The 17049-nt window shown below is 41.9% G+C and overlaps 1 protein-coding gene across 1 annotated transcript in view; it reads right to left on the minus strand.

Moving 5' to 3' along the window:
- LOC140197008 (anosmin-1-like) overlaps window positions 1–17049 on the minus strand; it is a 155842-nt gene that overhangs the window by 12422 nt on the left and 126371 nt on the right. Inside the window, exons 8-12 of the mRNA XM_072256940.1 lie at window positions 13571–13706; window positions 12638–12793; window positions 6302–6396; window positions 3174–3345; window positions 197–438 (exon numbers count right to left, since the gene is read on the minus strand). Coding sequence (XP_072113041.1) covers window positions 197–438; window positions 3174–3345; window positions 6302–6396; window positions 12638–12793; window positions 13571–13706 — 801 coding nt within the window. The remainder of the gene's footprint in view (window positions 1–196; window positions 439–3173; window positions 3346–6301; window positions 6397–12637; window positions 12794–13570; window positions 13707–17049) is intronic.

The following is a 17049-nucleotide window of genomic DNA, read 5'->3' on the forward strand; positions in this document are numbered from 1 at the left end:
TCATCTACCAAGCATTCTGCAATGGTTTTAATGTTCCTGAATGCAGCCTCTCTGGCCTGGTGCAGAGCAGCCAGGTAGCCTGGTTGACGCGCCGCAGAGGGGACACGTCGACAGCCTGCCTCCTCACAGTGCTAGCGTGTCCGATTCGTGTGGAGTCTTCCTGGGGTCTACTAATGATGATGACATTCACCAGTACCTGCAGGGGGATCTCACCGGTTAGCAGGTGGATGATCTTGAAAATGTGCTTAACGATGCGCACAGTCATCAGCTTCTTTCCATTGTTGCGGCCGTGCATCATCATGGAGTTGGTGAGGCGCTCCACGATGCGGCACTGTGCCTTGCGGAAGTGCTTGGCAGCGTAGCGGCCCAAGCTGTGGGGCAGGTACTTGGCGTACTTCTCCTTGATGGCGATGTAGTCCCACAAGAAAATGTCATTGACTTGAACATCACCAGTGCTCTATTTACCAAACAGCTTGATTTGGATCCGCCGGCGAAAGGACCTCCTTCGGGTTGCACCGTGATCAAAAATAACGATCAGAGCAAAAATAACGGCTATTCTCCAGTACTCGAGGACCTTACCAGTGGCTGAAGAATTCAGTCAAATCCCCCAGCAGTTTCTACTCTTGCCTCCCCCAATAACCTGGAATAAATCCCATCAACACCGGCAGATTTATCCACCATAATATTTTTCATGAGTCCCAACACCTGCTCCTACTTGATATTAATATACCCTAAAATATTGACATTCCCCTCCCTGATCACACACCACAGATATGAAAGCCTCAGGTTTCCGCTCTGTTCGATTATAAACAAGGTGGGAAACCCGACTGGATGAGGACTAAACCAATCACAAGGGAGAAAGTACAGGGGTATAAATACCACCGGACTAGACATGCCCAGGCATCATACCTAAAGAAGACAGCAAAGTTTGTCATCGAAATATCAGTTACAAACGATACCTGTACCTGGCTTGAAGCCCAAGAAGAGTTTATTCGAGTGTTCGAATCTTTTATGAAGTTTGTATTTCCCTCCAAGTGTAAAATGTTTATGTGTCAATACTGATGTTACAGGTAGAAAATACAGTTAGACCATAAGACATAGTAGCAGAATTAGGCCATTCAGCCATCGAGTCTGCTTTGCCAATTCATCATGGCTGATTTATTAGCCCCCTCAATCTCATTCTTCTGTTTTCTCCCCATAACTTTTGGTGTCCTTACTAATCAAATACTGATCAACCTCCACTTTAAATATAATCAATAACTTGTCCTCTGCAGCTATTTGTGGCAATGAATTTCACAGTATCATACCCTCTAGCTAAAGAAATTCCTCCTTAACTCTGTTCTAAATAGGCACCCCGCTATTTTGAGGCAGGGCCCTCCGGTCCTAGACTCACCCACTATAGGAAATATCCTCTCCATATCCACTCTATGCAGACCTATCAGTATTTGATGTTTCATTGAAATCGTCCCTCATTCTTCTAAACCAGCAAGTACAGTCCAAGAGCCATCAAGTGCTCCTCATATATTAACCCTTTCATTCCAGGAATAGTTTTCTTGAACCTCTTTGGACACTCTCCAATGTCAGTACATCTTTTCTTAGATTATGGGGCCTAAAACTGCTCACAATACTCCACTGGGGGTGGTGCGGTGCAGCGTCCAGGCTGGAGTTGATGCTACCCTCCAGTGTTCACTCGGCAGAAGACAAGCTCTATTGTGGTCAACTGCAGATTTCTGCAGCATTGATGACTCGAGTTTTGGACCCTTTTATTGAGTGACTGTAGCTTACTGATACATTTATGTGCTTGTTACCTTGTACTTGTGATATGTGCTTTGTACTGTGTGTGTCTATTGGTATTGTGTTTTGCACTTTGGCCCTGGAGTAATGTTGTATTGTTTGGTTGTATTCATGTATGGTTGAATGACAATTAAACTTGAAATGAATTGAATTGATTTGAAGTGCAGTCTGAATAATGTCTTATAAAGCCTTAGCATTACATCCTTGCTCTTATAATCTAGTACTCTCAAAATGAATGCTAACATTGCATTTGCCTTCCTTACCACTGACTTATCATGCAAGTTAACCTTTAAGGAATCCCGCACAAGGACTCCCAAGTCCCTCTGCACCTCTGATTTTTGAATTTTATTTCTTCTACCAAAGTGATGACCATACACTTCCCTACACCATATACCAACTGCCACTTCTTTGCCCATTCTCCCAATCTGCTTATGTCCTTCTGCAGCCTCCCTGCTTCCTCAACACTACCTGCCCCTCTACTTATCTTCGTATCACCTGCAAACTTGGCCACAAAGCCATCAATTCCATCATCCAAATCACTGATATATAATTTGAAAAGAAGTAGTCCCAACACCGACCCCTGCGCAACATCAGCAGTCACTGGCAACCAACGAGAAAAGGCAGCTTTTATTCCCACTCTTTACCTCTTCTATGCATACTAGTATCTTTCTGGTAATACCATGGGTTCTTATCTTGTCAAGCAGACTCACGTGCATCACCTTGTCGAGGGCCTTTTGAAAATCTAAGTAAACAGCATTCACTGACTCTCCTTCATCTATCTTGCCTGTTGTTTCCTGTCAGGTAAGATTTCCCCTTAAGGAAGCCATGCTGAGTTTGGTCTATTTTATCATGTGCCTCCAAGTACCTTTGTGTCCTCTAAGTTACAGGCTAATTGGCCTGTAATTTCCTTTCTTCCCTCGCTCGTTAAAGAGTGGAATGGCATTTGCAATTTTACAATCCTCCAGAATAATTCCAAAATCTAGTGATCTTAAAAAGACTATTACTAATGCCAACACAATCTCTTTAGCTACCTCTTTCAGGACTCTGGGGTTTAGTCTATCTGGTCCAGGTGACTTATCTATCTTCAGACCTTTTGTCTTCCCAAGCATCTTTAGTAACAGCAAATACCTTCACTTCTGCCTGAACACTCTTGAATTTTGTGGACTGATGCAAAGACTCTCACTTCTGCCTGAACAGTCTTGAATTTTGTGGACTGATGCAAAGACTCTCACTTCTGCCTGAACAGTCTTGAATTTTGTGGACTGATGCAAAGACTGATTGAAGTTGTATGCACGAGGTACAGGATGGAATGCAAGTTAGATAGAAAAGCTTAGCCAGAATCACATGACAACCATATTGCAAAATCTTTTCAAACATACCAGTCTTTGTACAAAATAGACGTTTTAACACTTTGGCTGTAATGGAACTGCTGCAGTGAGGAGTTGTCACATAGATCACGGCCTGTGGAGCCTGCCCCTGGAGAGTGATGGGTTGCACTGTCACCTTATATTCACAAGCAAATAACAGACCACTGATAATGAAGTGTGTGCCCTGAAGGAAAAGAAGAAATACATAGCAGGATGAAGAATATATTCTTACTTTCCCATTTAAATTCAACATCTGACACAAAGAGAAGCAACTGATAAAGCTGAACCGTGTCTAATCTTTAACAGACAACAAAAGCAAATGAAACAATCTGTTCTCTGGCTTCATAAATGTTGATGAGTAGCCTCAATAATTTCAAACACATCAGTAATCCTACACATGAGTTATGCTGAAAATAATGATTTAGAAAATTTACGTATTTAGAAAAATAATTAAATGGGTCAATTTCATGACAACATCAAGGATTATATCAGAACATATAGGATAGTGAAATCAAGGTGTGGGGTGAAATCAATTGAAAGAACCTCTAAATTGCTAAAAATACACAGCTCTGGTCACCTGTCGTTGGGAAAGCACACTGACATAAGACTGGTATTCAGTTTTGTGAAAATTGTTCTCCTGGATAGATGGGGAGACGATATAACTAAAATGATACAAAATTCCATAATGTCAAAAGAACAAAGGGACAGTTGACATTTTGCAGTGAGCACATCCTATGATTGTAAACTCAGGGACTGTTGGGTTGCTGCAGTGGAGAGATGAGGGGCAGTAAATTATCTTTAAGAGATCTACCTAATTCACGTTCATAGTGGTACTCCAGAGTCTTTAAATTTTGCAGAACCTGCTTCTACATGAGTGGCCTGCAGATGGCGCAGATAAGCCTCAAGTCAATGAAAATCTAGAAATGGCATCCAAACACAGATTTCACATTGCTGGAAGCCAGAGTACATTTCCTGATCTGATGTGCATTATATACCAAAGTTACTATTGGGACCTTCGATTTTTATTATTGCCTGTTTCGTAGAAATTGAGTTACAGAGCACAGAAAAGACTGTAGCCACTTAAGTTCAATTTTGGGCGTAAGCATGCAGTGATCCTTGAATCTCATACTAACACTGAAAGCGAATGGTTAATTTGTTTTTGGAACAATTGAAGATGTAATATTTTCCTAATATTCTAAAAAAGTAGAGTTTATTGAAATAATTTGTTGTTTTTGTGGTAAGGAAGACAAACTAAATCTGTAAGTATCATAGATAGGAACACACACAAAGTCTTGGCGTAACTCCAGCAGTCAGGCACTATCTATGGAGGGGAATAAACAGTCAATACTTTGGGTCTTCATCACTTTGTGTGTGTTGCTTATGATTTCTAGCATCTGCAGAATCTCTTGTGAGTATCATAGATAGAATATTTTGTAATCTGCTTTCAGATTTACTTAATCTTGACACTCTTCTTTTACATTTTTAGGCTGATTTGCACCACTTGAGTTAAGAATCTAACTTCAAACTGATACCTGTACCAGATCAACAACAAGCCTGCAGCCTACCTCAACACCTTCAAACACATTCTGCCAAATTGCCTGTGCACACGCACACACACTTAAAATGTAATGGAAAGAATGCTATTTGTGATCAAAAGACCAGTTTTTTCTATGTGACTAAATAATTTACTTTACTAGTTAGGTAAATCCTCTGTCAGCATAAGGATGATGGATGCATAGACTGAGTTTTTTAAACGGTGTAGTATGATAAGTTTCAGTGAACAAGTGATCCATCTGTACTTTATTATAAACAGATGCCAACTTCAAACATGTTGTAATAGGACCAACGTTACTTGCTGCAATTTCACAGTAAACTGTGAAAATAGAAGCATTGCTCTTGACAATTGACTAACTTACCATCATAAACCAAGGATATTTTTTCAAAATTTGTCCAGGAACAGAGCAATTCATAATAGAAAGTTCTAACCACAGCATTTAATGAAGATTTCCTTGTTAATTTTTGTTATAAATTATAATTCAAAGGACGTAAACACGAGAAAATCTGTAGATACTGGAATTTCAAGCAACAAAAGTTGCTGGTGAACGCAGCAGGCCAGGCAGCATCAATAGGAAGAAGTACAGTCGATGTTTCGGGCCGAGACCCTTCAGTCTCGGCCCGAAACGTCGACTGTATTTCTTCCTATTGATGCTGCCTGGCCTGCTGTGTTCCACTGGCATTTTGTGTGTGTTGCTATAATTCAAAGGATTTTGTTTCAATCCCACCTATTGTACAGGTTGAAATTTATTACTTGTTTTTAGGAGAACTATTACAATTTAATACACAATTAAAACAGTAAGTGGTAGGAAGCAAATTGCAAATGTGCCTGCCACATGAGAAAAATGAATGACAATTGATTGAAGTCCAACCACACACTTATATGGGACTTAATTAAGGAGGAATTACAACATTCCCTTCATGAAGACAAAAAAAAACAATTAATAGGATAATCAGCCACCTAAATAAATAGGTATTTTTGTGTTGCTTTAAGTTTAGCAAATAAATTTTACAAAACAGCTTTTAATTCAGACAAAAATCTTTTGAAGTCATATCAAACTGAAATTAAGTTAATCACAGTTTCAAGTTTTGAAACTAGCCATGATAGTGCAGACTGCAGAACATCGATTGGATGAATTGAAGTAGGTGATCATTTTACAATATCACAGTGGTGTTTTTTAACCAAGGCTCTGAAATGTAATGCAGGACTCACACCGAATATTTTGTTGAACCAAGTTAACTCTAGGTAACCATCCAACTGCTTCATGTCCTTTTCCACTTTAAACTTTTGTTTTGTATTTTCCCTTAAGTGACATAAACTTGGTGTTCAACTTAAAAGTGTGTTGTCTAGGTGATCAAAAACCTCAAGACATCTGACATCTTTAAACGTATTTATGTTTTCATAAGTTATTTTATAATAAATTAAATGTCCAGTGAAAAATGGTGCAAAATTGTCTTCTTTAAACTCAAGGGGAAGCAATGAAGAGGAAGATTCTTTCATACAAAGCAATAGAAAAAATGGAAAAAAGTAATTTATTCTCTTATTTTTACAATATTTAGAAACCAGTCAGATGTATTTTACTTACCTTGACTGTTGCATAATGTTGTATTTGTGAGTTGTTCACAGCACAGGATTCTGGCACCCATGTTAGCAGATAGGTATTGTGGTTCTTGAGACTCTCTGGGGGAATAAGGGAAGATTGTAGGTTTATTAGACACACACACAAACACACACAAATGTCACAACCTACTTCAACCTGCCTATTTAATAGAATTATCCTGATCTCAGGTGGATACATGAATGGCAAGATAGACTACATAAATAGCATTCACCGCACCAAGAAAAATGGTGCAGTGGTTCACTTCCAACCTGGTTAATCTTTTAATGTTAGGAGGCAATGCTATCTACTAACATTAAAGTAATATAAAAATTAAGTTTAAGAAGTGCAGAATTCATTCATTTTGAAGTGTGAGTTCATGCTAGGGCAACACACAAAAAATGCTTGCGTATCTAAACAGCTAGGACGCCATATCCATGGTCAATTCTGATTGATGGGGGGGCCTCCTAAATACGCTAAGATCCCTTAATGCTTCAGAATGTTTGAATATGATTAGACTACTTATTTCATAATATCATTAGTTTTAGTTTCATTAGTTTTTTTATCTTTACAAGGTTGTTCTTCTTTGCTGGTTTCTTAATAAAGTATCGAATATACAAACGTACTTCCCTCGACTTAGAACTTCATTATTTGAGGAACATTATAGTGTCAATCTCCCTGTGATTAGTCTCTGAGTGGTTTTCATTTGTTTAAAAGTAACTGCTACAGCCCAGATACAGAAGAAAAAGTGTTAAGATGTAATTTAGTTTGGAGTCCCTTTGGATATTGAACCTGACTTTTAAATGATAGCCCAAGTCACAAAACTAAAATTATGTTTCCCATTGTAGAATAGTTAATGATTTTGACAGTGCAGAAAAACACATGTGTAACCAAATGTCTTTGAAGCTATCTTAATCAACCACAAGCTAACAATAAATGTCCTTCTTTCTCAACCATAACATATCCTGTGTTTCATATCTGATTAAGGCTTAAAGAGAAATAGTTACACTTACGTAAGTTTATATGTAAAAATCCACCCCTACAACCCTCTGTTGTGGCCTTCCTTCTATTGGTGCTGTTCCCATGCAGATCACTCATGGATATAGCTCATGGCAATGATTGTCACCTTATAATGATGAGGTGTGCTGAAAGCAGGCCAAATACAACAATCTTGGTACATGGAAAAGAGTAAACAGTTGACTTTTCAAGCCAAGACCCTTCATCAGGTTAACTGACCTATAATTTCCTCACTTCTGCCCCTCTCCCTTCTTGAAGAATGGAGTGACACTTCCAATTTTCCAGTCCCCAGGAACCATGCCACAGCCTGGTAATTCTTGAAAGGTCATTACCAATACCTTCACAATCTCCCCAGACACCTCTTTCAAAACCCTGGGGTGTAATCCATGGTGAAATCTATCTGCCCCAGGTGACTTATTCACCTTCAGTCCTTTCAGCTTTCCAAGGACTTCTCCCTAGTAATAGTAATTGCACTCACTTCTACCCGCTGACACCCTTGAACCTCTGGCATACTGCTAGTGTCTTCCACAGAGAAGACAGATGGAAAATAATTATTTAATTCATCCGCTATTACTACTCCTCCAGCATCATTTTCCAGTAGTCTAATATCTTCTCTCATCCCTTTTTTACTCTTTACATATCTGAAAAACTTTTTGGTATCCTCTTTTATACTATTGGCTAGCTTACCTTAATATTTCATCTTTTCCTCCCTTATGACTTTTTTAGTTCCCTCTTTTGGTTTTTAAAAGCTTCCCAATCCTCTATTTTCCCACAATTTTTGCTCAATTTCAGGTAATCTCTTTTGCTTTTATGTGGTTCTTGAGATCCCTTGTCAGCCATGGTTGCTTCATCCTGCCTTTCATACCCTCTCTTCTTTGGGATGTATCTATCCTATGCCTTCCTAACTTCTTCCAGAAACTACATTGCTGTTCTGTCCCCTATCCCCTCTGCCTACCTGCCTGTCCTTTCAATACAATGTGTATCCCAGGATGTTAAGCTCCCAACTATGATCTCCTTTCAGCCACGACTCAGTGATGCCCACAATGTTATTCCTGCCAATTTCTAACTGCACTACAAGATCATCTACCTTATTCTGTTTACTGTGTGCATTCAGATATAACACCTTCAGCCCTGCATTTGTTACCCTTTTAGATATTTTCTCCGTGTTGCACTGCAACTCATCCCACAGACTGCAATTTTGCCCTATCATCTGCCTGTCCTTCCTGACAGTCTCACTATACATTGCATCTCCTTGCATACCAACTGCCCCATCCTTAGCCCTATCACTCTGATTCTTATCCCCCTGCCAATTTAGTTTAAACCCTCCCCAACAGCTCCCTAGCAAACCTGCCCACAAGGATATTGGTCTGCCTCGGATTCAGGTGTAACCCATCCCATTTGTACAGGTCATACATTCCCCAGATGAGATCCCAATGACTCAGAAATCTGAAGCCCTGCCCTCTGTACCAATTCCTCTGCCACCCATTCATATGCCAAATCATTTTATTTTTGCCCTCAACAACACGTAGCATAGACAGTAATGCTCAGATTACTATCCTGGAGATCCTGCTTTTCAGCTCGCTATCTACCTCCCTAAGTTGTCTCTTCAGGACTTCCTTCCTTTTCCTACTTAATGTCATTGGTGCCAATATGTACCAAAATTTCTGGCTGCTCACCCTCTCCCTTTAGAATGCTGTGGACCTGATCTGAGATGTGCCTGGCCATGACACCTGGGAGGCAACATATCATCTGGGTATTTCATGTTCACAGAATCTTGTGCCTACTCCTTTAACTATGGAATCCCCTTTCACTACTGTAGTCCTCTTTCCCCTCTTCCCTTCTGAGGCACAGGCAAACACAGTCACTGTGGCATCCCACTCGGCAGGTTCTCCCTCTCAACAGTATCCAAAGCGGTATACTTATGATTGAGGGGAATGGCCACAGGTGTACTCTGCACTGGCTGGCCATTTCCTTTCCCTCTCCTGACAGTCACCCAGATACTTGCCTCCTGCAACCTAGGGACGACTACTTCCCTGTCACTCCTACCTACCACCCCCTCAGTTTCCCATATGAGCCAAAGGTCATCGAGATGCATCTCCACTTCCTTAACATGTTCTACAGGAGCTGCAGCTATGTGCACCCGGTTCCTTAAGAGGCAACACTCATATCTTCTACTTTGCCTTCGTGAATAAAGTAGGATTGGCATGGTGAATTCCCACGTGAGAAAGCACCTTGTTTGTTGCCAAAATGCTGGACTAGAATATTGATTTACTACCACACATCTGCTGGATATTGAAGGACTGGAAATATTTCTGACTTCAGTACAAAACAGAATATGAACCAATATACAGGTAGGCAGTAGGATAAATTACAAATTTATCTCTATCTGCCTTCCAGGTCTTCACAAAATATAATGAAAATGTAATTCATTCTCTCTGAGTACTGAACTTCAATGATATGATGTCCTACCACCAAGCACATCTTTCTCTCTCTCTCCCCCAACTTTCTGCTTTCCACAGGGATCACTCTTAATGTGACTCCCTTGTCCATTTGTCCCTCCCCACTGATCTCCATCCTGGTACTTATCCTTGCAAATGAGACAAGTGCTACACCTCCTTCCTCACTACCATTCAGGGCCCCAAACAGTGCTTCTAGGTGAGGGGACACTTCAGCTGTGAGTCTCCTGGGGTCATATACTGTGTCCGGTGCTCCCGGTATGGTCTCCCGTATTACAGTGAGACCCGATGTAGATTGGGAGACCACTATGTTGAGCACATATGCTCCGTCCGCCAGCAAAAGTGGAATTTACCAGTGGCCACCCACTTTAAATCCACTTCCCATTCCCATTCCAATATGTTTATCCATGGCCTCTTCCACCGTCATGATGAGGCCACACTTAAGTTGGAGGAACAATACCTTATATTCCGTTTGGCTTGCCTCCAACCTGATGGCATGAACATTTATTTCTTGAACTCTGTTAATGTCCCCTGCTTCACCATTCCCCATCCCTTTTCGCTCTCTCTCACCTTATCACCTTGCCGGTACTTTGCCACCCTCTGGTGCCCTTCCTCCCTTTTCTTTTGTCCATGGTCTTCTGTCCTCTCCTATCACTCTCCCCCTTCTCCAGCCCTGTATCCCTTTCACTGATCAACTTTCCAGCTCTTTACTTCATCCCTTCCCCTTCAGGTTTCACCTATCACCCTGTGTTTCTATCTCCCCCTCTCCCCACCTTTTAAATCTACTCCTCAGCTTTTTTTCTCCAGTCCTGCTGAAGGGTCTTGGCCCAAAATGTTGACTGTACTCTATTCTATAGATGCTGACTGGGATGCTGAGTTTCTCCAGCATTTTGTCTGTATTACTTGGTTTTCAATCATCTGCAGATTTTCTCTTGTATGTGATGTAAATAAATCCAGTTTCAGCCTGGAAGGGTTAGATACTTACAAGTTCATTGTCATAACAGCTGTTGGCAATGTGGTGCTTACCATGCTATGAGTTTGCAGCAGTAGCAGATGTACTATAATTGAGACTGTTCTTATTGAAGTGTTGACATTTCTTGGTGAGGTTCAGGTAAGTGAATGGCTAAGGTTCAAACAGGAGAACCCCTTGGGTAGATACAAGTTCTTCCCCACTCATCTTCATTCCGATTCTAGCAGCTCATCCTACTCTACCCTCTGTACTTATTTTCCCAGTTGTGCTATAATCTCAAGTGAACATCGATAAAGTACCCATGTCAGGCAACAACTGGGTCCATGTGAATGCACAAAGTCAGTAAAAGTCCTTCAGCACCCACCCCTGCAGCCTCTGTAGATTTCTGCAACTTGAATTAGGCTGACTTTCTAGAATCCCAGCAACTGGCCAAAGAAGTCAACCAGAAGCTAACCAGACTCACTTGTTGGGGGTGGGGGATCTTCTGTGCGACTGAACATATGATCACTCTCACAAAGTTAAGAGCAAGTCAGCTGGAGCTTGGATCCAAAAATAGGAAAGTTGGCATCAAATTATCTTGACAGAATGACTGATTCCATTGACACCTGCCACGAGTGCCTCTGGGGCGGGGGGGAGGGGGGGTATACACTTTGTATCTGTTTGTTTTTGCCTTCATTAAGAATTTATGGTTTAAGATGGTGCCGATAAAACACAGTGATGACTTGCTGTCAGAAAACAAAATTACTAATTACCAATCACACTTTTTCTTGAGAATGATCACTCAGTCAATAGCCCGTAACTTCCCTTTTGGAGTTGAGCTGCCTGAGTGACATGGCATTTTTGCGGTGTGAACTGAAGTCTCAAAGGTGCGGTACCGTTGCGGCGTGGCACGCATGGCTGAATCAGGGTGGTGGAGCCCAGGCCCGAGAACGGGGAATGAGACAATGTTTAGCCATTGCTGGAGTGGACTTGGAGCCAATTGAAAGTGGCAGAACTGAGGCAAGGCAGGCTCGAGGTGGTGGGCCTAGGCCCAAGTGCAAGGAGAAACCAAGGTTTAACCGATTTAAGCATCGGAAAAGTCGGGTACAGGCCGAATCAAGGCAATGGGTCACGGTCCCGAGAGTGAAAAACAACCTGCTGTTTGGCTGGTTTAAGCGCCAGGCCAGATTGAAAAGGTCAGGGTGTGGGGGTCGGAGGCGAGGCACAGGCTGGTGTTCAGCTCACTGCTCAGTGAAGTTTACTCATCTCTGCGCTGAACTGAGGCTGTGGCCTGCAACGAATGGGCTCCTGGATCGGCTGAGACTGGCTTTGTGGCTGTGAACTCACTTCCATGAAATTCAGTTCTGAATGCCACCTGCTTAGTTTTATTGTTTGCAAGCTCTGTTTTTTTTTCTGCTCGTTGGGTGTATGATGGTCTTTTTTAAAAATAATTTCTATTGAGTTTCTTTGTTTTGTGGCAGCCTGTAAGGAGACAAATTTCCAGGTTGTAGTATACTTTGATAATAAATGTACTTTGAACTTTAATAAGATTTATGCCCAGATATGTGCATGGTGTGGACGTTGCTTTGGAACTCCCAAACCTGACACTGACAATCCTAATTTCTCACTATAAGGGAGCAGAGATCTGTTCCAGAAGACATCCAATGGAATCTATTTGAAATTCTGATTGTGTTCTTGCTTAATGAGAGTCCTATCTCAGAATGTTATCGAAAAAGAAGTTCCCAGTTTGCAGCTGTAAAGCATAAAATTGGTTAACAAGTGATGGTACTAGTTATAGCACTAACTGTAGTTGTCCTTTCAATTTACATTTACAGAGAAATCTAAAGAACAAAGTACCATTAGAACAATTAATTGCAGTCAAGATTTGGTTGGAGGTCTTACCTTCTTTAGCTTTTTTCCAATGCACTTTAACTTGCAGCTGGTTGCCATGATAATAGGGGGCTGCTGCCTCTAGACTTCCAATATCCAGCATTGGATGAGTAGGTAGAAGTTCATTGGACACTTCTGTAGTAGGGGTGGCATAATTTGTTTGGCTGTCTAAGATAAAAGAACTCAAATCAAGGCCAGTTTTTCTTCCTATTGCCCAACCCTCCCAAACTTTGGTTTTCACATGAAAGAGAGATTTGGATAGAATTTAGTATGTAACAATTGTTGTAAACATAACAATTACAGTACTGAAATGACTTTTGGACATGTACTTGGATGGGAAAGGCTTAGAGAAACGTGAGTCAAACACAGCCAAATGCGGCTATCTGAGATAGGCAACATAGTCAGCAAGGATGTGTTCGTCCAATGGACCCGTTTCTATGACTCTCAATCAGCTTAAGATAGAAACATGAACCTAGTCTCAGCCACACCTTCAAGACTGCTACTGGAATGAAAATACATTTACTGTTTCATTGCTGCACGCGGACATGTCTTTCTAAAGACTGTACGCATCTTTGGAAGAATCCGCAGTCCATCACATTCACTTTCAATGTTATTTTGTTGCTCTCAGAGTTTTTTTAACAACAGGTAAAAGCAGTATGTGAACTGATGGAGTGACAGATTTCCAGCATTTTGTTATTCTATGGTACAATATTTTGAAGTATTTTGGGATATATCATTGAACAACTACGTTTCTGATCTCTCTTGTACTACCTGGGCAAGGAGATGGGGGAAGATCATAGGGATTTGTCATTGGTCATAGGGGACAAACTTTTAAAAATTGTCCACGCTGTCACTGAACAAAAATTTCAGCATTATAAACAACATTAGAGAAAGGCAGAAATGATTTCAGTGTTTTAATATCAGGGAGGGTTCAAGTGTTCTTACCTGTGGAAGGAGTAGTAAAGAAAAGCATGGCTTTGCTGCTTTTTAAGCGTTTTTGTCCCCAATTGGCCACTGCCTGTACTTGGACCAGGTACTGAGTGTTTGGTTGAAGATCTTCAATTTCAAATTCATTTTTCACCTTAAACAACAGCATAATTTGAAAGGGTTTAAACTATTAGGAATGTTAACAACATTAATGTAGAGGGTATTTCCTAATGATATTTATGCTCACCATAGATTAGACCTGCATTTCTATCGAACTTAATTCTCTACAGTTGGAGGAATGGAATGAGCCAGAAAAGAAGAACTGTTTGCCTTCTATAAAGACAGCCCTCAAGATATTCAGAGGTTGATTCATAAGAGGTACAAGTGAAGCAAAGCATAAAATGAAGGTCCCCTTGTAGGATGTTTAATCTGCTGCTCATTCTATTTTGGTACTAAGGAAGACAAACTATACCTGTAAGTGAGGTAAGATATTTTGTAACCTACTTACTGCTTTATTTAATCTTTCTACTTCCTTATTTTACATTTTCTTTATTTTCAGGCTGATTTGTACCAGATAGATATTTTAAATTCACAGCTAAATTTCTGGTGGTAACATCAGTGCACCTTCCAGAATCTCTTATGCTTTTATACTTTATTAGTATTTTGCCAAAATACTTTTAATTGTATCTCTAAACCTTCTTTCACTTTAAACCTGATTTTCAGAAAAACACAAATGCTGCAATTTAAAAATGTCACTTATGGCCAGATTCAGATATGACAGCCTGCAGCACAATTGCAATATGATCATAATATGGAACTCCAAGTTTGCAAAGGTAATCGTGATAGATTATGATCTTGCCACCCACCTTTCCACTGTCCCTCAGAGACAGGATTTAGAATTCAGCTTGAAATTGGAATGGTGGCAGCAATGAAACGAAAGTAGGAATGAATCTGAAACAGAAACTTAAGAGCTGATTTGAAGTAAGGCCAGACAGGACTCAAAAGAAAGGCAAGGAAGTATTCATCTACACCTTAATATTGACACGAAGAAGCTACACAAGAATAAAAGAGTACATAAATTATACGTAACATGCTGTAGGGTTTCACTGCTGTGTAACATGCTGTAAGGTTTCACTGATAATGTAATGGTTTCTCTGTAGCAGCAATGTTTGGGTTATGACTAGAGATAACAGGGTTTGGAATGCTGTTCTTTCTTGTGAGTCTGGAAGACGGATTTTTGCGGTCTTGGCCGGGGAGAGATGAGGAGAGAAGATGCAAATGGAGAGAGTTGGCAGACCGCCGGACGGGGTGTACTTGGAGTGATGATCCAAAGGGCAGTGACGATCAAAGGAGGTCAATTTATCAGTGATCGGCTTATCAGTGAGCTCCAGCATTGCATATAGACTATTTAATAAGATTGGCCCTTTTTTTCCTCCTTTGTTTTTGTTTTTTTACAAACCATATAGTCAAAGTAAGAATTATAAAGCTTAATCGTTTAATCGCATATTGTGTACTGTTTGTTATTTCGGGTTACTGATTTCTAACAGGGGACACATCGCACAGCATCCACCCAAACGAGGTTTCTTAAGTTTGGCCGGGCCGGGGGCTATCACCCACTATATTAAGCTGCGAGCCGAAGCGAGAGACACCATTGTGGGGGCTACGTTCGGGATTGATTCCATTGGATGCTGTGTGATTACCCTGAGCAATGAACCAGTCGGGCAGATATTTGTACTCTGGATGAGTTGTTAATTCCACTGTTAAGCACTGTTGAAGTTGTGATTGTGCGTGGAGGTTTGATAAAATGGCTGGCGCAGCTCTCATTTTAATGCAGACCAGCGCTGAGGTAGCGGTAGCTGGGGGGGCGGAGATTTCAAAGACAGGGTTCTCTCGATTCTGAGGAGTGAGGGGAAAGAGTGGTCGGATTTGAAATGTCTAATTAGTCCACGTCCCCGGAGAAGAGTGAGAATTCTGAGTTAGTACCCACCCTTACTTCTCTGGTGAATAAATGGAAAAGTCAGCTTCCACCTATTCTCTGGAATAATGCCCATCCCTAAAGGGGAGGAGGAGGAGTTGGGTGGAGTGGACCTCTCAGTTGTTAGATGAGTGGCAGTGCTCTGATGACATAAAGTGACAGAGATTGGTTGATGTGCGGCCAGCCTGTTGACATTGTGAGAGCCGTCAGGTTGAAATCTCCTGTAGTGACAGCTGTCAATTATCTGCAAGCACTGGATAATGCTTTTGGCCCAACTGGAAGCCCAATGGAGCTCATGGTGGGGTTTCAGAACATGCGTCAGGAGAAGGGGGAGAAGCTTTCAGCTTTTATTTTTCGGCTAGAGAGGCAGCTAAATTGCTTGCAGTGCAGAGGGGTCATTCAGGTGGCTGAGGTGGATCAGTAAAGAATGGACCAGATAGCCAGGAGCGCCCAGTCCCGGGACCTGATTGCTTGGGGTCTCCGACAGTCTTGTAAGATGTGCCCCCCTTCGTCTTTGGTTGAGCTGATCAGAGAGGTACGGGAAGAGGAGAACGCGGCAGGAGTGCGGGAGGACTCCGTCAGCAGGGTACTTGGTAGTAGTCCCCTGCGGTGAAGCGACCACAGATAGCCTACCCTGGGGAACGGTAGAGGAGATTGGGTCAGAGTTGAGAATAGAGATATGTTGGCTGTAATCAGCAGGTGTGACCCCCCCCCCCCAATATGATGGAGCTGATGTGGGGGTAGATTCCCCAAGAGGGCTTACAATGCAGAGGGCTGCTGGCAGCAGGTGTCACGCCAGAAGGAGAGTGAGCATCCGGGTACCTCAGCAGGTAGAGTCGTTGGGAAAACCTAGAGGAGACCCAGTGAGGGAACGGCCTGGTGTCTCTGGGGGAACATGTTCCTAGCAATGTACCAAGGAACCCCCAAAAGCGAAAGGCCCAATTCCTGAAGGCTTAGTGGGTCCATCCTCCAGTGTGTTGCTACGAATAGAGGCTATGTATGCTTAAACCATACTCAACGCCGGGTCACAGGCCACGTTATTGTACTGTTTGTTTTACAACTGGTATCTGAAGCATTTACCATTTGACACCATTCAAGGCACTGGAGATCTGGGAGCTTAGTGCTAGTGATTATCCATACAATGGTTATTTGTCACTGAAGTTGGAGTTCTTGGAGGCCGATGTGGGAGTGTCTGAGGTCCTTGATACATTGGTGCTGGTTTGTCCGGACCCTGTTGAGAAGGGCGGTGTTTCAATTCTGGTGGGGACCAACATCGCTCTTGTGAAGAGGCTCATGGGAGCCTGCAAGGAGAAAGCTGGGGAGAGCTTTCTGGGAACATTGTCCGTGCACCCGGGGCTTCGAACTGCTTTTGAGGAAGTGCGTGGCAGCATTGGGCCAGATACCGAATTTAAACGAGGGACTGTGTGCTTCACCCAATCGAAGCCAATGGTGGTACGGCCCGGGGAAGTAGCGAGAGTGATGGGGACCGCTAAATTTTCCGAGTGCCTGAGGGCAAAGCCCT

This window comes from Mobula birostris, chromosome 4 (genome assembly GCF_030028105.1).
Source record: "Mobula birostris isolate sMobBir1 chromosome 4, sMobBir1.hap1, whole genome shotgun sequence".
Lineage (NCBI taxonomy): Eukaryota > Metazoa > Chordata > Chondrichthyes > Myliobatiformes > Myliobatidae > Mobula > Mobula birostris.